Source organism: Manis pentadactyla, chromosome 11, assembly GCF_030020395.1.
Source record: "Manis pentadactyla isolate mManPen7 chromosome 11, mManPen7.hap1, whole genome shotgun sequence".
Taxonomy (NCBI): domain Eukaryota; kingdom Metazoa; phylum Chordata; class Mammalia; order Pholidota; family Manidae; genus Manis; species Manis pentadactyla.
In genome coordinates, this window is record NC_080029.1 from 106,029,336 (window position 1) to 106,056,744 (window position 27,409).

Consider the following 27,409-nt stretch of genomic DNA (forward strand, 5'->3'; position numbering starts at 1 on the left):
TTTCTACAGGTCCAAATTTAAGCTTGATTCCCAAATGAGGAAAAAATGTGGAATAGTTTTCAGAATGGCTATAATTTAAGTGATAATGAAAGGAAACAATTTTAGATTAATCCCCAAAGAGAATAAAATAATTCAATCCATCTTTTTAAAAACATGGTAATTCTTTAGAGAGGAAAAAAGTAAAATTTTACAGCCATGCACATAAAAAATTCTGTGTTGAATGTCTTACATAATTTTTTATCCAAATTGTCTTTTAAAGGAATGAAGCTCTTTTGAACCTGCTATTTAACTAATACCATGTGTTTGTATGTTTATGGCATGGTTTTTAAGATTCATTGCATGCTGTGAAATATTCTCCTATGAAACAGATTTCTAGCTGTAAGCCAGAGCCAGGTGATCAAGGGTAAAACTCACCTATCATCAAAATAATTAGATGCCCAAATGCTGAAGCCTGTGTTCTGTAAAATAGGATTGGTTCCAGATTTTTGCATTCACATGTATGACAGCCATTTATATTCATTTTGGAGCACCTGAAGTGTAAACATCAGACAGGCTGCCTGGTTTCCTGAAAATAGTGTTTTCACCAACATGGGTGATATTAGATGCTTGCACATCTTAACCATTTTTCAGTGTTTTTTTTAATGTCAGAAAATCTTGAAATTCAGGCTCCTTTTAAATTAGTTTATGTTATTGATAAGCTAATAAATGTGAAAATGTTTATAAATTATTAAGCTCACAGAAATTTAAGGGAGTATTTTCATCACTATTAGTAGTAATAATAAAATAATTTTAATGTGTATGATAAGATAACATTTGTTACAAATATATTTAGAGTGTAGAATGTAGAAAAGAGATTTTTCAAAATAAAATGCTCCAAAGCCATGTAGAAATCCAGTGTATTTTGAAAGGATTTGTAGAAGAAAAAATTGTCTCATTAGATACTGCCCTTAAGCTTTTAATTTAAAAAGTAGCTCTCATTATATCCTCTAGAAATATGCTGCCTACTTGAGAGCATCAACAAAAGGGCTGTCAGAGATAGTCTTTTTGAAAAGGAAAAATATTCATAGTCTAGAAAAAAGAATCTTCTAAAATGTGAGGTGAATCTGGCGTAGTCTGAGCGGTAGTTTATATACTTTTCCTCTGTATTAAATTGGTGTTTGTTTCACTCTCCTAATAATAGAGGTTATGTGGCCCAAATTACAAAGTAACCATAGAAAATACCAGATTATCAGCAATTCTGTATCACCATGTTGATTCTGTGAGGTCAGCATCTCCCAAAAAGTACTTAATTTTCACCATTCCATTTATTTCTGCAGAGTAGAATTATTCTGATAAACAAATGCCATTTCAGGAACTCTGCAGAACCATCAAATAAAATTTTTGTTGTAATGCATTTTTCTAATAGGCATTTGCTGTATATGTTACCATCCTAATTGTAGGTTTTAATTGTAATACTGCTTTCTCTCCTAGCGTTTAGAAGAGAGGTCAGCATACTTTTTTCTGTAAAAGGCCAGATAGTAAATATTTTTAGTCTTTGCAGGCTATATATGGTCTCTGTCACAATTACTTAACTCTGGCATTGTAACATGAAAGTAGCCATAGACATTATAAAAACAAATGGGTGTGACTGTGTTCCAATAAAACTTTATTTACAAAAAAGGACTCCCTTTATTTGGGGAAAAAAAAAAGAAGGACTAGATTTGGCCCTTGGGCCATACTTGGCCAATCCCTGATTTAGGACATAAATTAGCTTCCCAATGCAGGAGACAAGAGTTAGCAATTTTTTTTTTCTTTTTCTTGGAGCCTATAACTTTTGCTTATTTTGTTTTAATGAGTAGTTTGAGAGTTTTGAGTTGAATTGGTTAGATGTATTTATAAGTTGATGGCAGGATAAAAGTGGTACAGAGAACTCATCTCCCAACCTGCAGTACTATCACGATTACTTGTGATGTACTATGTTCATAAACAGGTTAGCCAAAATAGTGTCCTCAGTCAAGGAAAGAACTTTTTGCTGAGAGTCTTTACATTACTTTCAGATGCCAGTGAAGTTAACCACAGCTGACAGTATTGATTTGTAAAACCATCTTGTATTGTAGATAAATAACTTAGTATTTTTTAATTGTTCTAGAAAGATTTTTATATTTCACACCAAAGAGCATAAGACTACCTACCACCTGTCAAAAACATGTTAATAGGAGTCAATACAAAAAACTTAATTTTTGACTATTGAGCAGGCTTGATTAGCATCAAAGCATAGAACTAAGTGAGGCTCCAATCACAGAAAGCTTTTAACATATTTTAGCTACCTAATAAGCACACAAAAAAATTATATTTTGTGAAAGATTATTATATTGGAAAAAGAAACTAAGAAATAGGTAGTTCCTATTTCTTTTTATATAATTAAGGGAGCTTGCCTGGAACAGTTTTAATATTTGCTCTTATTTTTGGATGAGGTTAACATTTTCATTTACTTAATTTCCTACTTTCTTTCAGTATTTTTTACTATTTCCCCATATATGCTTAATACAAATATAAAACTTAAGACTTTTTGTCAGACATTCTCATTAGGATATGATTGATGTATCATTTAAATTTTAAAACACAAAATCAGGGTTTTTAGAATCATTGAAGTGTCAACATTAGACTTTAGTTTTGCTCCCATTTATTTAGTGTAAGAATAAGCTTTTGGAATAAATTGCTGACAGGGAAGACTACTGGTATTAAATGGAAAACTGAAAAGGAATAGTATCATTAATTTCATTGGGCATTACAAAGAGGTCTCAATGTAAAGTTATTATACATCATATCTGATAATGGCTGTAATAACTAAAATACAGAGGCCCACTGACATAGCTCCATGATAGCACTTTTAACAAAAACTACCGTTTTTCCTTAGACAGTGATGCCAGCTTCAAACCAAACTAAGATTATAAGCTTTTAGATTAATGGAAGCTTGATGCAAATCTTAAATTGTTCCTTATTTATGACAGAGGATAAAAGAAATTCCATCCATGAGGTCTTTTCATTTCTTTGTTACAGGTCCTGAGGAAATTTAATGCAGACATTTGTATTTTATTTATTTTTTAATGGTATTGCCTGGACTTTTTGTTTAAGCTGTGGTTGGAGATGTTTGATGTTCTTGTATGAAAGAAAAATAAATAATGTTAAATTGTAGAATTTTAAACTACCTTATAAAATGATTTAAAAATGTAAATCATGTCTGTTTTATAAATCATAAAGCAGAGAAACTGTATTTTTCTTAGTTCTAAGAGACTTAAGATTAAATTATTATAGAACTAACAGGCAAATAAGGTACTATATTATTCAGAATTAGCACTTTTGTCACCAAAATAAATTTGGGGTCATTTTAACCTTATATTTAGACAATATTTAGTTTCATTAGTGTAGGTTTGTATACTGTAGAAATTCTGTGTCTTGGTTTCAGCTGAATTGAGAGTTTATTTTCAGCTGTATTTTGCTTTATCTAACCAATTTATTTCTAAATGGGCAATTAAAAAATGTTTAGTTTTCCTTAAGACCACATAATAGTGCCTTTTAAGGGTTTTGATACTTTTTTAAATTCAAAATTGTTCAAAATGGCAATTTTTTTTTTTAGAAGAGCAACGTACAGGCTTTTATTTAGAGATAAAGTGAAAGGACAGAGCTCCCAGCTTGCACCGGGAGGGGACAAGAGAGTCCCCAAAATGGCAATTTTTTAAAACTTTGAAACCCATACAGCTTATGTATTTATGGAAGTAACATTAAAGAGGAGCTGTAGCAATGGAATTAAACTAAGTTTCTAGCATAAAACCCCTATTCAGGTAAAACAAAATAAATACAAGGGCATAAGATCCTTTAATCAGTCTGTAGATTAATACTAATTAATTTAAACCATTTGCATTCAGTGAACAGTACAAATTGAACAAATTATTAGAATAGAATTCAAAATCGGAGAATTCATACTGAGTACTTTTCAGTCTGTCCCTTAATTCACAAGACCCCTTATTCATCAACTAATTCGATTTAACATTTTTCCATTGTGGGTTCTAAAGCCATTGGCCCAATTAAATGAAAACAGGTCGCTTGTTGGGTGCTTCCACAAAAGTAAAGCTATACACAGATTGTGAAGATTCAGAATGCAAGATGATGTCATTAAATGGGATGGGCCTTGTATTCTGAAATGGAGCTCTTCGTAATAATTGAAATTTAAAGCATAGCAGGCCTAGGGGTTTGCCTTCCCCTGCTACTCCTGCAATAGCAGCAGACTGTCAGCTGTATGCTAACGAGATGAACAATTAAACGTAGGGTCCTATCTGGCTGGCCTACAGGCTCGGGAGCTCAGACAAAGAACTGTTTATACACCTGTTGTGTGTGTGGATAGAGCCATTTGAATGGGTAGCTGCAGATTAAAGGGAGGACATGGGAGCCAGTGTGAGCAAGAGTTAAAGGAAACTAAGAACTGTGAAAGTCAAATTCTCCAGAAAATATATGAGAACCATTTGTAATGGGAATCATGTTACCAAAAGAAGTTCCAACTAACTACATTAGCATGAAAAACTCCAGACTAAAAGCTTTTTGCTAGTCTGAAGCCATATATTAAGAGGTTTAGTTTTTTTCTTTTGGAAGAAAATGATACAGGTTGATGTGATAAGATACATCATTTGTATTATTCCATAAACAAAAATATTTGCTGGCATTTATATCAAAATAAATTGAGCAACCTTTCTGATTTTCCTTAAAGGAAAGGCAAAATCCCTGATTTACTGTTTAGATAATGATACATTGTCTGCCATACCTTTCATCAGAAAGGAGGTAATAGAACATTTTTATTTTTGACATTTAGAAAATCAAAGAACTATTTATACTAAAGAAATAAGAATTTAGCAGATGCATCATCACTTAAAATGAGTGAAAATTCAGTTTATTCAATGGTATTGTCTTACAGAGCTATGAGTTTCGCACAAATAATATATAGTAAGTATATATATTAAATTTTTAAAGGCTGTGTACTTTTAATTGCCTGGTATGATAGCTCAGAATACTAAGGTAAGAGCAGAATTAGTACATATTACCAAAGATCGCAGGGAAATTTTGTTTTAAATCCACACCATTATAAACATAAACAGGAATCTTGGCTTTTACTTTAGCCTGCAATCCGGTCAAAATTGTTCTAGTAATATTTTAATTTTAGAATAAGCCTAGGCGCCTAAGGTCCCAAAGAATTTGCCAGTACATATTGTACTTACGTCTGTTTTTATAAAATAGGATTTTTGAACTGAACCTCCTCTTAGATCATTGAGAAAGCACCATCCTATGTGATGAGAATAAGCATAACCAGGATGCCCAGGAGACAGGATTTCATGAAACATTTTTTAAATAATTATCTTTCTTGAGTACAATTTTCAAAGTCCATTTCTTCACTGGTTATTAAGTTTAGTCTTCAGTAATTTCTCAAGTTTTGGGGGTAGGACCTAAAGATTTAGGGCAGATTTTAGGTGTGAGAAGGGGATAGCAGTCTGTAGCTTCTGTGGTCCTGTCCTAACTTTAAGAGTGTATGATTCTAATGCATGATGAAATTGTGTGGTTTAAGAAAAGGGTATAGTCAATGCCTGATGATCCAAGGGAGTGGTGACACAGCTAATCCTCAACAATGACTAATCCTCAAATGATTTCAAAAGTAGCTGTGAAATACATCAAATGCATTTTTTAAAACTGCATTTAAGATTAGAATAAGGGTGGAAGACAGACATTTCTTAAAAAATGTGGTTGAAAACCTGATACATTCTACTGATCAAGTCCACTGCCAAATAGCCTGCGTTACCTAAAACTTTGCTTTGGTTCCTTTTGTTTAGCTCCAAAGCATGAACTTGCTTAGGGGTATTTATACCTCATAGAGTAAAATCCATACAAAGTCATGAAAAGATAAAAGCTGTATTAATTACTCAATAGGGATTCAAAGCACAGCAGTTTACTGGGCTGAAGGATTTATTGAAAAACAGTGGTTCTCATGTATTGCTCCAGGCAGTAAACCTATTTAATTAAAGGCTTAATCTTGTAGTTGAAGTGTGCTGTTGTTCTAGTAAAAAGCTTCATTTGTAACCAGTTTTTCTAAAAATATTGCAATAGCTAAAATACTTAGTGGTGTTAGCATGCCTTAATTTTCCATTTCAGGTTAATTATGATTTGTGTAAGTTTGATTCAAATATAAAATATATTTATATTTCATATATTTATTTATAAAATAGAATAAAAATATAGTGGCATTTTTGTTGCCTGGCAATGAAGAACTTTCATTTTAAGTTACTTCCATTTTGTGTTGCTTTAGCAAAATAAGCTCTTTGAAAATTTTTGAGAGGAGGCACTTGAGGAAGAAAAAAATAAGACACTATATATATGTGTGTGTGAGGAAAGGCTAAACCAAAGTATTGATAATACTCTGCTTACTTGGAATGTAGCAATATTTTGTTAAATGCAAATTCATGCATGCTTGAATGTATTTAGGTAGGATATGGAATAGGTTTTCAGATTGATTGAAATAGGATCATTAATACATCCTATAATGTGAAGTGCTTTATGGCTCTCCGCAACAACCTTCTGTAGGATATAGAATTGAAAGTTAGAATTTGGGGGTTCTTTTATATTTTAATTCAAAAGCTACTACTACTGTCAAGTGTTTTGAAGTCTAAAAGCAGAAAAGTATCATCCAAAAAAAGTGGCCAAGTTCAGATGAGTATTTCTCTATTAAACCCAATAAAAGAATTTGCACAATTATTGCCACTGAAGTATCCTGACTTTTTTTTTTTAGGTTGGAACTCATCGTGAAGATTCTGTCAGTCTCAATGGCAATCATTCAGTTCTGTCTAGTACAGTCACTGCTTCAAGCACAGACTTGAACCATAAAACACAAGAGAATTACAGAGGTAACTGTGTTGTTGGTTCTTAGTAATGGAGGCAGCAGAACCATTTAGAGCATTACCACCTTTCTCACGGGCAGATTGACATTTGTGAATCAAAAGTCATCTTAGGTGGGGGATTGTCACATAGTAGTGCTACTGCATGAATGTTAGAGGGCAGATATTTAGGGTTCCAAATGGCCGATGTTTGGGCCAATTATAGATACTTACTGATGGATGGAATCACGTAGAAAGTGTTGTTCGTTCAGGTATTTACTGGTCATCTTCTTAGCTGCTTCTGTTTCTATTATGTCTCTCTTCTTTAATCACTTCCCTTCATGACTGAGTCTTCATGGTCCCTAGTGGCAGTGAGAAAGATACTTCTGAGTATGTTAAGGGCTCTGAATGATAGTAGCTGTTTTTTAGATTATAATTTATTTGGAGAAGACAGATAATTCTGATAAAAAGCAAAGTACAATAAATGTTACAATAGAGATCTTAAATAACTTACAAATATATGGCTAATATGAAGACCACCAACATAAGTTTTCCCAGTTGTGTTTAAACATGACACCTGTTTGTGTTTACCTAGGAGAATGTTATAAAGTTTGTTTCCTTTACTTTGGCAGCGTTTTTTAAGTCAGTTTCTAAAACTGACTTAAAACATACCAAGTTTGTCACACCTTTGTGCAGTTATTAAATAGTGTCTTAAAGAGAGCATTAGATTGACTAACAAGGTCAGCCTTTTTCTTTTAAATAGAATTGCTTTAAAAATCATTTTTTTTTTTTGTTTGGGCACCTCTCATATTTATTGATCAAATGGTTGTTAACAACAATAAAATTCTGTATAGGGGAGTCAATGCTCAATGCACAATCATTAATCCACCCCAAGCCTAATTTTCGTCGGTCTCCAATCTTCTGAAGCATAACGAACATGTTCTTACGTGGAGAACAAATTCTTACATAGTGAATAAGTTACATGGTGAACAGTACAAGGGCAGTCATCACAGAAACTTTCGGTTTTGCTCATGCATTATGAACTATAAACAGTTCAAATATGAATACTCATTTGATTTTTATACTTGATTTATATGTGGATACCACATTTCTCTATTATTATTATTTTTAATAAAATGCTGAAGTGGTAGGTAGATACAAGATAAAGGTAGAAAACATAGTTTAGTGTTGTAAGAGAGCAAATGTAGATGATCAGATGTGTGCCTGTAGACTATGTGTTAATCCAAGCTAGACAAGGGCAATAAAACATCCACGGATGCAGAAGATTTCTCTCAAAACGGGGGGTGAGGTTCTAAGTCTCACCTCTGTTGATCCCCAATTTCTCACCTGATGGCCCCCCTGCGACTGTGCCTGTCTTAGGTTGTTCCTCCCTTGAGGAATCTTACCCGTCTCTGGCTAACCAGTCATCTTCCGGGGCCATACAGGGAAATGTAAAGTTGGTAAGTGAGAAAGAAGCCTTATTGTTTGAAATGGTTAGCTTTTTATTTCTTTGCATATTTATTCCCTGTAGCTTCTATGCCCAGCATTTGTCTTGAGGTATCTTTACCACTTGGAAGAATTATGATACTCGGTAAATTTGATATGAGGCACGAATTCTATTTAAGGTTTCTAATTAGGAAGGAAGAAGAAAAGCTATAGAAGTAGCAGGCGGAAGAAAACATGGGAAGATTGATTATTTCTTTGACATATCTTCTTGTAGAGTAACTTCAGCATGTATAGGTTTTAAACTACTAATTAAATTGCGCACACACATTAACATAATAGGAGTATAGTTACATAACCAAAGCATACCTGTAATTACCAGCCATCTCCAGTGAAACCAAGAAAACCAGTTAGGCACCTTAGGCATTTGTGAAAACTTATCTATGATGTGGTGGATATTGTCCAACTGAACTTGAACAGACTGAGAGAAATCAGACAAATTAAAACAACCCATTCCTGGGGACTGTTCACATCCCATATGTTCTTTTAACAGTAAATAGTCTGTAGTTGTAAGATTTTGGAGCGCTACAATTTGCACTTCTCCTAATTCTTGGTTGAGTTGCAACAGTATAGATCCAGTCAAATTTGTTGTTTTACTGTATGCACAGGCCAACTTAGATATCTCCTTCTTCATTCCCATGGCAAGTCCAGAAACTGGTGGGATGAGTGCATCTACACCTGTAGCAGTGCGTGGATCTTTGTTGGGGTTTTTTGATGATCATCTTCTGGCATGAGTCTTCCAGAGAGTGCAGATGTTGGAAGTTCTTTTTCATATCGTATCTTAGTTGATTTTTGGGGTAGCCAAATTAGGCTTTGATCCTCTGTATAAACACAAACAGGCCCTTTGCCTACACTTTTATATGCCCTTTATACCCTTGTGTAGAACTCATTGGAGGTCACCACACAGGAACTGCCTTTTTTTTTGGTATCATTAATCTACACTTACATGACGAATATTATGTTTACTAGGCTCTCCCCTATACCAGGTCCCCCCTATAAACCCCTTTACAGTCACTGTCCATCAGCATAGCAAAATGTTGTAGAATCACTACTTGCCTTCTCTGTGTTGTACAGCCCTCCCCTTTCTCCCACCCCCCCATGCATGCTAATCTTAATACCCCCTTTTTTCTTCCCCCACCCTTATCCCTCCCTACCCACCCATCCTCCCCAGTCCCTTTCCCTTTGGTACCTGTTGGTCCATTCTTGAGTTCTGTGATTCTGCTGCTGTTTTGTTCCTTCAGTTTTTCCTTTGTTCTTATATTCCACAGATAAGTGAAATCATTTGGTATTTCTCTTTCTCCGCTTGGCTTGTTTCACTGAGCATAATACCCTCCAGCTCCATCCATGTTGCTGCAAATGGTAGGATTTGCCCTTTTCTTATGGCTGAGTAGTATTCCATTGTGTATATGTACCACATCTTCTTTATCCATTCATCTATCGATGGACATTTAGGTTGCTTCCAATTCTTGGCTATTGTAAATAGTGCTGCGATAAACATAGGGGTGCATTGGTCTTTCTCAAACTTGATTGCTCCATTCTTGGGGTAAATTCCTAGGAGTGCAATTCCTGGGTCAAATGGTAAGTCTGTTTTGAGCATTTTGATGTGCCTCCATACTGCTTTCCACAATGGTTGAACTAATTTACATTCCCACCAGCAATGTAGGAGGGTTCCCCTTTCTCCACAGCCTCGCCAACATTTGTTGTTGTCTGTCTTTTGGATGGCAGCCATCCTTACTGGTGTGAGGTGATACCTCATTGTAGTTTTGATTTGCATTTCTCTGATAATTAGCGATGTGGGGCATCTTTTCATGTGTCTGTTGGCCATCTGTATTTCTTTTTTGGAGAACTATCTGTTCAGTTCCTCTGCCCATTTTTTAATTGGGTTATTTGTTTTTTGCTTGTTGAGGCATGTGAGCTCTTTATATATTCTGGACGTCAAGCCTTTATCGGATGTGTCATTTTCAAATATATTCTCCCATACTGTAGGGTTCCTTTTTGTTCTATTGATGGTGTCTTTTGCTGTACAGAAGCTTTTCAGCTTAATATAGTCCCACTTGTTCATTTTTGCTGTTGTTTTCCTTGCCCGGGGAGATACGTTCAAGAAGAGGTCACTCATGTTTATGTCTAAGAGGTTTTTGCCTATGTTTTCTTCCAAGAGTTTAATGGTTTCATGACTTACATTCAGGTCTTTGATCCATTTTGAGTTTACTTTTGTATATGGGGTTAGACAATGGTCCAGTTTCATTCTCCTACATGTAGCTGTCCAGTTTTGCCAGCACCATCTGTTGAAGAGACTGTCATTTCGCCATTGTATGTCCATGGCTCCTTTATCAAATATTAATTGACCATATATGTCTGGATTAATAAAAATAATATTGTCTAAGGTTTGTGGACAGGTTCTTTCCAGCTCTAAATAGTATACTTTTCCTACACCTTTATATTTACATCATAACCCTGTAACAACTAAGGATAGTCACCATCTAGAAAGTTTTTTACTGTCTTAGTTCTATTTCATAAATGAGTCTGGACATTTATTTTGTTTCTTTGCCTCTTTTTTAGGTGGTTTGCAAAGTCAGTCTGGAACTGTTGTTCCAGCAGAAATCAAGACTGAAAACAAAGAGAAAGATGAAAACCTTCATGAACCTCCTTCATCAGATGACATGAAATCAGATGATGAATCCTCCCAAAAAGATATCAAGGTTTCATCTAGAGGCAGAACCAGGTATTTGTTAGCATCCAGGTATTAAATTCACTCATTTGCCATGGGTGAAAACACTTGGAAATTGAAGGATGTTATGTATTAAGTATCAGCTATGTTCTAGGTACTGTTGGGACTGTTATGTATCTTACCTCATTTAATCCTCACAGCATCCCTCAAAGGGAAGCATATGAAGCTGACTCCAAAATTATGTTTTCAATTATACTACAGTATTTTAGGGTCTACATATAAAAATGAATTTCATCTTTCGCTTCAGTGCTTACAAGTCTGTAAGATAATTAGAGGACAAAATAGCTAAAATAAGTTAAAATTGTCCAGTATAGACATTCAGATACATCCATCAATAATTACTTGAATATACTATTTTAAGGCTAATATATAGTAAGACTCTACTGTATGATTTAAACCAGGGTTTGGGAAACTGCAGCCCATGGGCCAATTCCAGCCCACTACCTGTTTTTGCAAAGTTTTGTTGAAACTGTGGCATGCCCCATTCATTTATATATCATCTGTGGCTGCTTTCACAATGCAATGGCAGATTTGAGTAACTGCAGCAGAGACTGGATGACCCACAAAGCTGAAAATATATCTGGCCCTTTATAGAAGAAGTTTGCCAACTCCTGGTTTAAACAATAATTTGAGAAGAGTATGGAAAAGGAAGTACTCCAGATGGACTGATGTTGTCCAGGAAGGTTGTCTCGAAATTGGACTTGACCTCACTTTGAAGTATGGATATTGACACATAGTACATATGATTTCCAGATTCTTACATCAGATTTTTCTTCTAGTTCTACATTTAAATTAGATGGTTTGGTCTATTTGTGGTATATCCTATTTCTTGGTATATGTATCCATTTATCAGTAATGTATATATCATATAGATATTTATATTTAAAACATTGTTATTTACATTAAATTAAGATGCAAAGAAAATTACAAGTATGGTAGTTACAACTAAAAGAGCCAGCATGGTCCTTTCTGTTTATCACATACTTAAAAAGGTGTCCTGCCCTTGACATTGTCACTATTCTATTATACACTATTCTATTCTTGTGGGAGTATACTGAAAATGATGCAAATAAAGCCCTTCGCACACTGTCTTACATGCATTAAACACTCAACAAAGGTACTATAGTTACTGTTACAATGATGGTAATTTTAGGTATGTGGTATAAATTTGCTTCCATTGGGCCCTAACTTGGGTTCTTGGTATTATACTACCACTAATAAGTTATGCCATCCTAGGGAGGTCACTGATTTCTCTGGATCCTATAGTAGTTCTTAAGCCTGCTGCTGAAACATTTTAGAAATACAGTTGCCTAGGCTTCAACCCAGGCTCACTAAATCAACATTGCTGGTAGTGGGATCTTCAAAAGCTGAATTTTTCAAGTGCTTCTAATGATTTTGATGAGTGGCCACATTTGGAAACCTTTGGGCAAGATGGTTTGTAAAGGGTCCTTTGAAGCCAAAGGGCTAGTGATTCCCCATTAAAAGAATACTTTAATGTAATTCTTGACAATCAGCTAGTAAGACTCTATTGTGAGTACTCAGTATTAGGAGATAAAAACATCTGATCTTTACACATTATTTCAAGGTTTTTAGAGGCCCTGTTTACTAATTTATTTCCGAAGTATAATATTTTCTAAAAGTTATTCCAAGGCATCTCCCTCAAATGTTTTTTTCTGATTTCTTAGTCTGTTTTCATCATAGAAATATGGAAAATTATAGAAGAGTACACACAAAATCTCAAGAAATTCCACTATCCAGAATTAACCATTTATACTTTTCAAGGAATTCCTCTTTTTCCAGAACTACATTTGGATTAAACTGGATATATGTAGTTTGAAAACTAGCTTTTTTCACTTATAACAATTTGTTTTTAACATTTTCATCTATCCGTGAGTTCTCTAAAATGTTTTTGTTTTTGTTTTTGTTTTTAGTCAGTTTTATTAAGATTTAATTCACATATAATTAAATACACCAATTTGAAGTGTACAGCATTTGTCCTTTGACAAATGTACACACTAATTATGAAAGAGTATTTCTACCACCCCAGAAAGTTTCTTCATGCCCCTTTCTAATCAGTACCCTCTCCCATTGCCTAGCAACCACTGATCTTTTTATTACCATAGTTTTGTCTTCAACAGAAATTCATGTAAATCACAGTATGTAGTCTTCTGTGTGTGACTTATGCAATCTTATGTTGCATAATCTGCAGCTTGATTTTTAGACACTACATAGTAGACCATTGTTGATATTCTGATTTATTTGACCTGTCTCCTATTATTGGACTCAGATTTCTTGCTAATGTAAACAATTCTGTGGTCAACTTCCTTTACATAAATTTCTATGTACATCTCTAATTGTATCCTCAGGATGAATTTCTAAAGTTGGAATTGTTGAACAAGAGGTAATGAAAATGTTAAGGCTTTGGATTCATTTGCCAAGTTGTCCTTCAAAAAAGTTGTTCCACTTCACCCATGTTGTAAAATCATCACCACTGATGATATTTCTATCTGAAGTGAAAAGTAATCATTTTCTAGGACACTTCTCTCTCTGTACCTTAAGCTTTTCTTCCTCCTTTTCACCGGGTGACTGCTCTGTTTAAGGGCATAGGTTAAGCAATTATAATACAGTAGTGTATTAGGACAGTGCCTCTCAAACTTAGATGTATACATGAATCAGCTGGGGATCTTGTTAAAATGCTGCTTCCAATTCAGTAGGTTTGCAGTAACCTGAAATTTTATGTTTTTAATGAGCATCCAGTAATGCTGATGCTACTCGTCACATTTTGAGTAGCAAGGTGTTAGAATATTATGTAGTCATTTGCATTATATTTATGAAGCATTTCACCAGCATGGAGAAGTCTTTATGCTGTAATGTGCAATGTAAAATGCAATTTTAAAATGTATGTGGTATAAAGAAGAAATTCAGATGGCCAACAGGCACATGAAAGGATGCTCCACATCACTAATTATCAGGGAAATGCAAATTAAAACCACAATGAGATAACACCTCACACTAACTAGGATGGCCAAAATCCAAAAAACAAGGAACAACAATCGCTGGCCAGGATGCAGAGAAAGGGAAACCCTCCTTCACTGTTGGTGGGAATGTAAATTTGTTCATCCATTGTGGAAAGCAGTATGGAGGTTCCTCAAAAAACTCAAAATATAAATACCATTTGACCCAGGAATTCCACTCCTCGGAATTTACTGAAAGAAAACAAGATCCCTAATTCAGAAAGATATAAACCCCTATGTTTATTACAGCACTATTTACAATAGCCAAGAAATGGAAGCAACCTAAGTGTCCATCAGTAGATGAATGGATAAAGATGTGGTACATATACACAATGGAATATTATTCAGCCGTAAGAAGAAAAGAAATCCTGCCATTTGCAACAACATGGATGGAGCTAGAGGGTATTATGCTCAGTGAAATAAGCCAGGTGGAGAAAGACAAGTGCCAAATGATTTCCCTCATTTGTGGAGTATAACAACAAAGCAAAACTGAGGAAACAAAACAGCAACAGACTCACAGACTCCGAGAAGGGACTAGCGGTTACCAAAGGGAAGAGGGTGAAGGGGGTGTGTAGGGAGGGAGGGAGAAGGGGATTAAGGGGCATTATAATTAGCACACTATGGGTAGGTCACGGGACGGCAGTACAGCACTGAGAAGACAAGTAATGGCTCTATAGCATCTTAATATGCTGATGGACAGTGATTGCAGTGGGCTGTGGGCAGGGACTTGATAATATGGGTGAATGTTGAAGCCACAATGTTGATCATGTGAAACCTTCATAAGGTTGTATATCAATGATACTTTAAAAAAAAGGTATGTGGTATAATTTCAACTGTGTGATTATATATGTGCATTGAAGAGATACAGTCATGTTAACTGGTTTGGTAATATAGGTAATTTTCATTTGTCTTTATAATTTTGTGCAATAATCATATCTTACTTTATAAGGAACCTAATAGACCTTATTGTTATTTTGTTTTCCAGCAGTACTAATGAAGATGAGGATTTGAACCCAGAACAGAAGATAGAAAGGGAGAAAGAAAGGCGGATGGCTAATAATGCCAGAGAACGCTTGCGTGTGCGGGATATTAATGAGGCTTTCAAAGAGCTTGGTCGAATGTGTCAGCTTCATTTAAAGAGTGAAAAACCCCAAACAAAGCTCCTTATTCTTCATCAGGCCGTGGCAGTCATCCTTAGTCTAGAACAGCAAGTCAGAGGTAAGTAGGTTCAGCAGAGATAATCAGCTATTTGCCTCAGGTGGGCAGACATTTCTGTTCCCACTTGCTCTTCTGCTTGGGCAGGTTTTTCATGGGGTCAGCTACTAGTTCTGCCACTGCGTCGTCTGAATCAGGTTTTCTCTGCAGTTCTCTCACCTCTGTCTCACTGTATTGGTCAATATCTTTGGCTCTATGCTTCCCACAAACCAGTAGAGAGCAATCCTATGAAACAGCACAGAGAAGAGCCAGCCTCTGCCTGCTTTTCAGCATTAGTGCTTTATGCCCCTTTGTTCTTATTGATTCTAGTCTCTCATATTTGAATTTACCTGCCTAGACCTGTCCTTCTGCCTGTTCCTTTCTGTCTTCTAGCTTCTCTGTACTCAGTTTCTTGTCTACTTTACCCTGGGGCATCTATTAGGCCCTGCTGGTTGATAGGATGCCTGGTCATGGCTCCTCCTGGCTTTGCTTCATATATTTGTCTTTGATGCCCTTGTCAATAAAGCTCAAGGCTTCTTTGTTGATCCCTGTTCAGGAGTAGCATGAACTTCTTAAGCTAATATGCACTGGCTTGCTTGTCCCTCTGAGGGCAAAAGTATGGTTTATACCTGCTCATCTGCTAATTCAGAAAACCCCCCAAACTTAATTTTTAAGAGGTTTGAAGAAGCTTTGAAATTTCATTTTTGGACAAGCATTTATTGCACACCTCTTCTGTCCCAACCAGCTGTGTGCTAGACCTTGGGTTATCAGTTAATACAAGCTTCCTACCCTTGAGATGTTTTATCATCAAACTTGCTGTTTTGCATATGCCTATATGTCTTTTTATCCAAAGTTATAAATGTTTCATTCTAAGCCTTCTTGAAAATCATTTATAGATGTGGCCTTGGGTTCTAGACCTCTCTTCATTAAGAACAATATTTTTTATTTATTGGATATTTATACAAAGTTTTATTTAAAGCAAGTTGGAAAAGAAAAAAAGAATAGGCATGGACAGATGCTTAACAACTATAACCATGGACCCTCAGCTATGATTGCAGAGAGAGTACTCTTTCTAAGAAACCACAGAAGTTTATGAGGAAAAGTTAGAGAACTTGAATACACTTCCAGGAAAACATGCAGTAGTAGTTAATACAGTATGGTGTAAGACAATCAATTGGTGGGTTTTACTCTGTGGTAATCCAAAAGTGAGACATTATTACTCAGGAATTGCTACTCTGGAGGTCTTTTCTCTGGAGTATTTAGTAGCTCTAGAGAAGAATTCTCCAATTTCCTTAAGAATAGGGTCAATGTATTTTGTTGCTACCAATGGCGATGATATATGGAGCACCAGTTGATTGTCTTACTCTAAGTATGAAAGGGCAACCAAAGATTTAAAAGCCTCCATGAAAGAAATTAAGATCAAACCAAACAAAAAAAGACACTCAGGAAAACAGGAACATGCAAAAAGAAAACTTTTTAAAAGCTAAGATTAGTATCTTCTAATAAGAGAAAATAGATGTATAAAAGAGAAAGAAACCAGGAAAAAGAAATATTCAGATAATATGGTAGCAGAAAATATGTAGAAGTTAACTGATGAAGCTGTGAAAAGTCTGTAAGAATACAGAGAAGGAAAATAAGAGAGAAGAACTAATAAGGTTAGAGATAATTAATCTAGAAGTTCAACATTTGATCAAAAGGACTTGTAGAGTTAGAGCAGAAGGGACAGAAGCAGATTATCATAACAAAATACAGGAAATTGACCAGCACTGAAGAAAACATCTCAGGATTGGTAGAATCTAATCTTGAGCTAAGAATAAGTATTTAAAAAATAACCTCAAACTGTAGTGCATAATCATGAAATAGCAAAGTATCAGGGTTAAAAAGAATATCCTAAAGCTTCTAGACATAAAATATAAATAGTCATAGGCAAAGGAACAAGAGACAAAATTTCATTAGAGTTCTGGACAATTAATGCTTGATTCCAGGAGACAGCAGAGTAATACCTTTAAAACTCTGAAGAATAATAATTTTCCATGTAGAATTTTATATCTAGCCAAGCCATTAATCAAAGGGTGAAGATAAAATAAAGATATTTTAGATATGTGAAGACTTCAAAATTTTACCTCCTGTATATACTTTCTCAGAAAGCATCTGGAGCCTATACTTTAGCTAAATAAGGACATAATCAACAAAGACAAAGGCATGAGATCCAAGAAACAAAAGGTCTAACACAGAAGAACATAAAAAGGAAAATCCCATGACAAGAATTACTAGGCTAGAAAACAACCAGTCCACATTGAAAATAGGACTTTTAGCTGCAGAAGAAAGGTTTCTGCAAAAAGAAAATGGAGTTAATAGATGACACGATGGTATGTTTGAAATTTAGGAAAAAATGTGGATAGGCATTTGCTAGATCTGTTGAAACATTGCAGGCTGGGGACAAAATTAGCATTGTAAGCAAATGAAAAAGCAAGGCAACTATTAACTATAGAAAAAACAGTCATATGACCAAGGAAACAATCCATGTAAAATTCTTGACTAGCAAGTATTTCCACATATGCAATAAGAAACATTTAACTAGTCCTAATAATATATAAAGTGACTATTGAGTTAGCCAAAAATTGTGCTATAAACATGTTGAGAAGGTGGCATTATAAGAGAGCCAAGTTCTGAACTACATACCAGAAGCCCATAGATAGAATTCCCCTAATGAAAATGTGGGAAAGAAAATCACTTTTCATGCCCTGGAGGTAATGTCTGACTTCTGCTTTCCTGTGCATGTCTTTCTGACTACTTCACATTTGCCATAGGCTGCTCACACACACCAGGAGGTATTAAACAGTAGCACTAGCCTTTGTATTTTTTGGATTAAAACTCATTTCACTGAACATTTCCTAAAGTTTACTATAATATTCTCTTGGTTCTTCCAGCCGTGAATAGTCTTTGACTGTAGGATGTTGCAAAATCTTGCTTAACTTGAATTTTTGGTTCTGCTCCTTTCTAGCAGATTGTGATCATGGCTTCTACATTCTGGTGTGACGTAGAGTCACGATTACTAAGAACACTATTCCATTATAAGAGAAACGTAAGCCTGTTTCAGTTGGAAAACTTTCAAATCTCATTTTTTCCTCTTTAGATTTTACATGTTAATAATGCCCTCTTTTCCATCTCTCTGGTTATATGAGACTGTTCCCTACACAGTAAAGGGACATGACACGTAATAAAAGACAAACTCCTTTTATTAGTCAGAGGTGCACAATTACTTGTTAAGAAGTAGCTCCTGATATTTTTACATAATAATGAGCATACCATTTTCTGCTACTAGTTATCCTAACAAATTAAGTAGAGTTCTTCCCTCATTGAGTCTCCCCATAGTTGTTTAGGCTTTCATGTCTTTTCCTAAATGCAGGGGCTTAGAAAATTAGAACTCTAAAATGAAATTTTATCATTATGCATGAGCATGCATGAACTATGGTAAACTTGGCTATTTATTATAGTCTTTTGTCTACATTTTTAAACTCAAATGTGAACTATAAATGTGTACTGAAATATGCACATTCAAGTACATTTTTACTTTGCTTAAGAGCTTTGCTCTCTTGCATTCAGCTGGGCCTTCGTTTCAAGAATATCTAACATAAAAAATCAAAACTTCTACAGAATATTGTCTTCATTACAGACTAATTTTAAGTGATCCTTTTATATTACACTCATCAGAACATTTTAAATCAGTCTGCAAAAATATGTGTAACAAGTTGTAACTTATACTGTATGTTATAATCAGAAACAAAAGACTAGCCAGAAGCTATCTTGGGTTGGATGTCTTGTGTTTAAACCTCACTTAAAGAAAATATAACAGGAACAGTAATTCCTAAGTGGATATTGATCTACTAGTGGGTCTTCAATCCAGTGGATTTTCTTTCTTCCTATTTCACTTGGTAATACCCCATATTTTAACATCTTTTGAAAATGCCCATCAAAAGTTCCATCCAGTGTCCTTTGCTGTCTTCTATACAAAGCAGTAAAGAAAGTTTTTATCACTCTCTTAATCACATCTCCAGCAATAGGAAGAACAAGTCAGTCATGTTCTCTATACACATCAAAGTACAAAATCAGGATATGCACCAGCTACCTCTCTAGAAGAGTTGGCATATTTCCTAGAGGAATGGCTGAGATTATCTCTTATTTTATCGTTTTCTGAACTAGTAAAATTCTAGATAAAGCACAGATGTCTCTCTCCATCCAGGTACATAGAGAATGTCAGCATTCACATTGGCCTAGTGTACTGTGTCCTAGGAGGACACTGAGGAGACTTGGTAGACTGACAACAGTACTTGCCAGAACGTTTGACGCAGAAAAGAACTGCTTTGAGATGTTGATGTAGATTAAATCAAATCCTGGAAGACAAAATCAAAGCAGAAGAAAACCCAAATGGTCACTAGAAAGTGTTGTCTGGAGGCTCATGTAACACTGAGGCTTTATGTGAGCATAACACGGTTGCCTCTTTGTGATGGATATTCAGTATGGAAATGAAATACACAGAGATTGATAATCCCCACAGAAGGACAGCTGTTTGTTCAGCATAAGACCTAAGAGCTGAAGTTCTGATTCATAACTTTTAACTGTAATGATAACATTTATTTTCCCCTGTTGCAGAGAGGAACCTTAACCCCAAAGCAGCCTGCCTTAAGAGAAGGGAAGAAGAAAAAGTTTCTGCCGTATCGGCAGAGCCACCATCCACACTGCCAGGAACCCATCCTGGGCTTAGTGAATCTACCAACCCTATGGGTCATATGTAAACATCAGCCAGGTAAGTATGGGTATGAAAAGAAGGCAAAGGGAAATCTCCTGATTTATCTTCAACTAAGGTGGAACCTTGAAACAGGATTCTGTGGTGGCACTGGTCATGGTAAAGATCATGTGTAATTTGAAACCTAGTAGTTTGCCATTCCGTTATATAATTGTACTTAGACAGCCAGTGTCACTTTATACCAAGTTTACTGTTCTCTTCAGACTATGATAGCATCCTGTGTTTCATAAGAATTTTGGGTTCTCCTGTTCTGGGTCATCATGGATATTCTCTTACATGAATATCATCCTGATCCAAGAAGAAAATAATGCAGTGACTCATCAAAAAGTACTTCTGCTCCCACTTTACCCCTCATTCCTCTATTCAGAAATACTTGGCTGTATCATCAACTACTTCTGTGAACCACCTACCCCTTCTTTGTCATGAAATCTTTATACACAAAAGAGTTACTGCTTGCTTCCATTTGAATCATTAATGCAAGTTTCTAATATGCATCTCCCTTCCCCTTGGAAGCATATCAGTTACATCTTCTGGAATTAATGGATGTAAAGGTATTGTACATAATAGGAGCACAGTGTCCTTCTCTAGAATTGCACTTGCTAAAAAACTGTCCTTTCATCTTCCTCTTCATGGGCTAAACACAATTCGCTTCCTTGTGATCTTTTTTCTAACTAAGTGATTAAAGTAATATTGTTGGCCAAGTATTAGATAATGAGAATCATCTTTTTGTTAACTGTACATTCACATTTTCTACAGTCTAAGTGGTAAAATTAATATTTAGGTGGCAGAAATTAAACATTTAGGGCAATAGCATTTCTAGCTAGCAGCATGGGTTAGGAATACAACTGGTAACTGCAGCTCCATTTGATCAGCTTCGTGGCCCTCTCATTCTAAGCTGAAAGTCTACAATTGATAGAATAAATTGTAAACTTCAAACAGTCAATAACTCACCTTTTCCTGAAGAATTTGGTTCCTGCCATCTCAACATATAGCCTTCCTAGGATCAGACTGAACTGAAACTGAAATTTCATTTGGGGACAGGAGGAAGGTCTAATGTATTTACGTGTCAATTATAATTGTGACATTAATATACTGCAGAAAACTAAACCATCTCCCCCATAAAAAATATCCAGCAGTTCATCAGAATATACATGTCAGAGACCAGGCAAGAGGTAGTTAACTGACAGGTCCTCTAAAACCCAAGCCATTGTTTCATGTTTGTGCAAAATACAGAATATCATGAAAAAATGAATACTTTTCTTCAAAAATGAACTTTGAAGTCTTAAGATAAAAACATCCTGCAGTTTCTCAATGAAAAAGTGACTTTCTAAATTGGCAGATCATTTGGACGAAGAGTAATGAGAGGTAACTTCTTATGCTCAGGTCCCAGGTAACCACCAGGCTGTAAAAAGAGTACTTTGTATTTACCTGTCACATTTATCTCAGAGCCCTTGTCATATTTTTTTGTCTTGTTCTAGTCTGTTGTACCCATTTCCTCTTACTATGTTCTCTCCAATCTCTCTTCTAGCTCTTTCTCCTTCAACTGCTTCCCTTCTTCCCTTCTGTTTACCTTCTGTTCCTGTACTGCTTCTATATCCATGCTGCTTTCATATCTCTACCCTTATCTCTGTAAAAAGGAAGTTCCCCTATTAGGTTTAAAATTAATCTTTGAGCATTTGCACCTATCAAAAAGAGCTCAAGAATATATTTTTTTAAAGACTTAAAGGTTATGAGGAATGTAGTAAATGCATTTTGTTCCATAAGATTTTATAGGCTAGTGTTTATTACCTTAAAATATGTCTTAAAGATTGCTAATTTCATAAAGGTGGTTATCTGGTTTTACCCGATAGCCTTCAGTTCTTTATAGAACTGGATAGCAATTAAAACCAGCAAGAGACTGGGCAGCTGGTAAATAAGCACGAGAATTTGCCACCATGTAATGTAAGGCCACATAGCTTTGAATATCTCAATTATCTATTCCTGTCACTGTCACTCTGTTTACAGTACAATACTGTGATCGTTTAATAAATAAGTGAACGGTATGATTCTTCCTATAACTATTTCCATCAAAAATGACTAAAATGGAAAATTTCAGCATTTTTATTATTATATTGAGAAAATTAATATGTATAAAATTTGTACTAATAGAGTAAAATTTTCTTAATAAATTCATTGAACAAGCATATATTGAGGACCTCCTAATGGACCAGGAACTGGGACCAATGTGAAAATGAATACAAAGTGGTCCCTGGATTCAGAAACTTGCAGGTTAGAGGAAGTTGATGTAAACTTAGCACAGCGTGGTAGCCTGGATATAGCAGTAAATGTGTGCTTTAATGTTGCCCACTGAGAAATGGCTGAGTAGAACTTCAGAGCTCAAGTATTGCCAGCTTGAGTGTTGGTGAAATTAAGGTTTGAATAATTGCCACAGCTGTTGTATAATCCTGTATCTTGTGATTATCTTTTTAAAAAATTACCACATCAAGAAAAAACATTTCAGTCACACCTTAGAAAAAGCACTTTTGTAAGTCTTTCAGCAGTCTGCAAATTTAGTGAAAATCTGGGTATAAATGAGGAATTCCAGCTTGTTTTGTTTTGTGGGAAGGTGTTTATTTTTAACAATGATGTCCTCATTGGGTCTGTTCTCTCCCGTGGCTCTTCCTGCCGCAGTTCCCAGAGTTCCCAGTAGGCTAGATAGAAGGTGACCTCTCCTCGGAAGGACCTGGACAACTCAGATTATCTGAAGACACAAACCTGATAGGAGGGAGAAGGAAAACAAAACACTTGAAGCAAGAAACTCAAATGTAATCCTGCGATCAAAGCAACTGGTCAACACTTCCGTCAGAAGTGAAGATAGGAAGCTCATCAGATAGAACGTCAGCCCATGAGATGTTTGCAACCTATCATTTTGTTGCAGTGTGTCGCTTCTGCACAATCAGAGACTGTCTCGATCTCTCCACTCACCGTGGAAGTTGCCTTGTGCCTAAACTGAATTGACAAATGCATTGTAACTACAAATTTTATTTATTGTTATGGAACTGTAAGGTCTACATATAAAGGGAAAAAGTTCATGTGGAAAGCTGATCTACACTCAGCTGATGCCAGCATTCGTTAAAAGCTGTTCACGTGCAGAGAACAAAGCAATGACAACCATTGGCCCTTAGCATTCCCGGCATACCTATTAGTGTCTTAAAAAGGAAGGGAAAAGTCTTCTGTTGCCCTCTCCTACCCTTTTGCCATATTAATAGTGTTTTCCATGTAATAGGAAAATATTTATAGCATTTCTCTCGCTCTCATTTTTTCATTCATTTTTATTTTCTCTTTGTGGGTGTTATATTTGGTCTCTGAATCTGAATAGTTTATGGTCACAATCCAGAATCCTTCTGTAGCCCTATGTGCTTTGCATATTTACCTTACAAAGATAAGGAGAGACCATCTGTGACCATAGCCTAGATTCTAAAAGGGGAAATTTTGTCCCCTAGATTTTCCCCCAAAGTAAACATTGTTTTATTTCTGAGAATAACCAGGACTTTTCAAGCTTCTAGGTTTCATAGTAAAGCTTGTAATAGCAAGAAATGTAAACTACAAGGGAAGAATCTACTTTTTAGAAATTGCTTTGTTTTCTAAGCAGTAAGTACTACATATAGTACTTGTAAAGTGTTAGCTGTAAGTAAGCACAAAATGTATTTAAAATACAAAGATTTTCAGGCTGTGATTATGGTGAACATAACAAAACCTGGCAGTCACCAAGGCAGGTAGTGTGATAAATGAACACACCACTCTGAGGCTAATCACCTAATGGAATACAAGAGCAATGGTCACCTGTTTCCTTATCCTAGCCTTTATTTCTCTGTCATTTGGTTGGCTGGTCAGTGGGGAGGAATTCAGTGAGTGATTTCACCAACTGCAAACCATCTGCCCCTGTCCCAAGAAGATGAGCCAGATTAGCATTAAACCAGTACCTGTCTGTCCGTCTTAATGCTGTGCATTCAGGCACCCCTCTGTCTCTAATCCTTAGGTTTTATTATTTAACATCATAATCACTTTGAACTTCCATGAAATCTGTCTTCCACAACAACCCTGGGAGAGAAAAATATGCTAAACAAGGTTGTCTTGGCTTAATAATTCCTTATAGCCAGTATCAACAAAGGCAATCAGCACACAGAAGAAAGGACCCAAATCACTATGTAATTTACAGATTTCTGTTAATTTGAAAGAACAAAAACAAGACAGAACTTCAAATCCTCCAATCAGGATGATTCCTAACAAATCGGTCTTTTGTGAAGAACTTAGTGGACTTTTTGGTTACTTTAATTCGCATATATTCTCCAATTACATCAGACTCTATCCGTGGCCTTGTTCGTCATTTCAGTGTTAATCAGCTAAACAAGTTGTTGCTTACGATGTGTGAGTGAACATACGCCGCTGCCTGGCCTTTTTTCTTCAGAGCTTGTTGTCTTTTTCGCTATGTTAGACTTTGCAGTATGCCCAGAAGCTTTCCTTCATAAAATAGAAAAAAAAAAACATTTGGCTTATTTTTCACTGTAGCTAGTCTTTTATACAATAATCTTGTAAGAAATTTTCTTGAATTCTAAATATTACTCTTTCTAGATTTTTGAAATCGAAAAGTTTTCAGTAAAAAGTTTCTTACTTTATTTTATTATATTAGGTAGTAAAAATGTAGGGTTATTTACCATAACCTGTTCATTAATATCAGAAATTTACAATAGCATTTTAAGACCATAGTAGGATTCTAGCATACCGTGTAGTACCTGTTGAGTATTGTAAGAGCTAATTGTCCGAGATGAATTGCTTCTCATCTTGTTCTCCAGTTTCCATTGTTGGTTTATTGCAGATTTGTATCCTGTGTCAAATTCAAGGTATTACTGATAAACCTTTTCAACCAGCAGCAAGAAGTTCAAAATTTTTTCTGTCACTGTAACAGAAAACAATATGTATATAACATTTATGTAGCAATAAATGTGCCATCTTTTTTTTAACATAGTAAACTAGTGAGTTTTTTACATTCCTCTTTCAAAGAATAATGCATTTTGTTGTCTTTCCTCCATCTCATCCATCCCAGAAATACTTTTCTTTTTATCCTCCAGCTTTATTAAGATATAATAGACATATAACATTGTATAAGTTTAAGGTGTACCACATAATGATTTGATATATGTATATATTGCAAAATGATTACCACAGTATCATTAGTTATCACCCCCATCATCTCCCATAGTTGCTTTTTTGTGTGGTGATAATTTTTAAGGCCCACACTGCTTTTTCATGTCTATGTTACCTGTGACACTATCTGGGAAACCCCTCAGGACTGAATCAGGCTTTTAGAACTAAGTTGGTAATCTACTTACTCTGTAGCTTCTCTGGTTTGTTTATTTCTTCTCTTGCCCTCTCTACTGATGGTGGCCTGTGAGCCTTTTCCAGAGGATTGACCAAATGATAAACCTTTTCAACCACATACACAGTAGATTAGTAGTTCAAATCTACTCCTTTGCATATCTGGAGAAAAATAAAGAAGATGGAAAAAGACTCAAATAAGGCTTTGCAAATTAACATTCTTCAAAGCACTTTCCCGTCTTTTGTATCCCTTTTCTATGAGATAAAAATGCCTATGTCATAATTAGGGAAATGGCATTATTTACTGTTTTCAGATAAGTTCTGTTTTCATCCTAGTTGTTGCATATACCTCCACCCAATCCACCACCCACCACCACCACCACCACCAAAAATGTGTACAGTGATTATCCATGAGGACTTCTTGTCAAGCAAGGGCCTGACAAAAAAATGGACAAACTTTCCATAAGGCCTGGGAGATACCCATGGTCATTATTAAACCTTGGGATCCTGGACAAAATTGCCTGTCTTACAAAATTCACTGTTCACATTGGAGGCCCAATAGATCATTTTACTAATTGTAGGATTTGGTGAAAACAAAGTTTGATTTCTCTTTATACAAGATGATCAAGTAAATGAAAATCTCCATCTAAGAAAACATAGATTGTTGAGCTGAAATGAATTCTACAAGTGCATCTTGTCAACCACCCCATTAATAGATTTATAAAAACTGTGGCCCAGAGAGGTGGTAGGTCTTTTTTTAGGAACACATAACTAAGAACAGATCAAGACACTTAAAAGTTTTTCCTACAAATTCTCCCTGTCTTTATTTTCTTTTTATGGGTTTTTATACCAATTCTATTCAGTGACTTTATTTTTTGTCTCCTCTGCTACATTTTTTTCTTTTTCTAATTCATATATTTTTTCTTCCATGGAAACTCATACATCACATTTGCATGTGTGTGTATGTGTGTGGTAAAGGTTAAAGAGTATTAACGTTGGCATCAAATAGTCCTTGATTCAAATCCAAGCTCATCACCTAAATAGCTCCATTTCCTTTTCTGAAAAATGGAGGTACATATTAGAATTGTGTAAGTATTGAATGAAACAATGTATGGAAAGCTCTTACCATGGTTCCTGCTACATAATAAGTACTCAATAAATGGTCAATATTTTTAAATAAACAATAGCTTTCCTCGTAACCAGCTCCCAGGATGATACCTCCTCAGTCATCCTGTGAGAGGTAAATGGTAAAATCAACTCTAAGATGTTAGCCCATCTTGCAGGAGTCGCATTCTTTGGGGCAGTCCAATGAAACATTCTCAGCGCCTGCCAGCGGCTCCATTTTATGAGGGCTTTTTTTTTAAACCTTCATATCTCAGAGTCAGCCAGTAGGCTTTGCCCAGTCACACTGGGTTAGCAGCTGTGCCAGTCTGAGTCCTCAGGATGCAGATTCCAAGATGGATTTATTGGAGGTAATACCTGTAAAAACAAAAAGGAAAGGAATCAGTAGTAGGATCTCCTTAAGACCGTGATGCATGTCTGACATCTGTGAAAGAAGGGAAGAAGGAAAATGGATTAGGTAGGAAGAGCCTCAGGCTGCCTTGTAACGCTGAGCAAGTCCTACGCAGTCCAGTGGGGCCCAAGAAGATGGTACACTAAGTCTTGATTTGGGCAGAAATGGTAAGGTAGTAACGTCCCTGCTACAGTCACTCGTTGGCTAGGGAGCCAGGCCTCTGAACACTGCAGCAGAGGTGCTGTACGCAGAGGCTGACAGCTAACTGGCCCTCCTCCGACAGGTTACATCCCTTGATGGGAGATGGAGGTGTACCTCCTTGGCTTCTACAATACCTCATTGCTACCTGATATAAAACTGGCAAACAAACCAGAGTGTATTCTGCAGTCACAGAGACCGTAACTG

The 27,409-nt window shown here is 35.7% G+C and overlaps 1 protein-coding gene across 11 annotated transcripts in view; it reads left to right on the forward strand.

Annotated features, from left to right (window-relative positions):
- Positions 1–25,145, forward strand: part of TCF12 (transcription factor 12) — a 415,896-nt gene extending 390,751 nt beyond the window's left edge. For all 11 annotated transcript variants that reach the window (XM_036929722.2, XM_036929723.2, XM_057488840.1 and 8 more), the window contains 5 exons: positions 6,806–6,920; positions 10,953–11,115; positions 15,121–15,353; positions 19,983–20,136; positions 22,807–25,145. In XM_036929722.2, the coding sequence (XP_036785617.1) occupies positions 6,806–6,920; positions 10,953–11,115; positions 15,121–15,353; positions 19,983–20,125 (654 nt within the window). In that variant the 3' untranslated portion in view covers positions 20,126–20,136; positions 22,807–25,145. The remainder of the gene's footprint in view (positions 1–6,805; positions 6,921–10,952; positions 11,116–15,120; positions 15,354–19,982; positions 20,137–22,806) is intronic.
- The last annotated feature ends 2,264 nt before the right edge of the window (positions 25,146–27,409 follow it).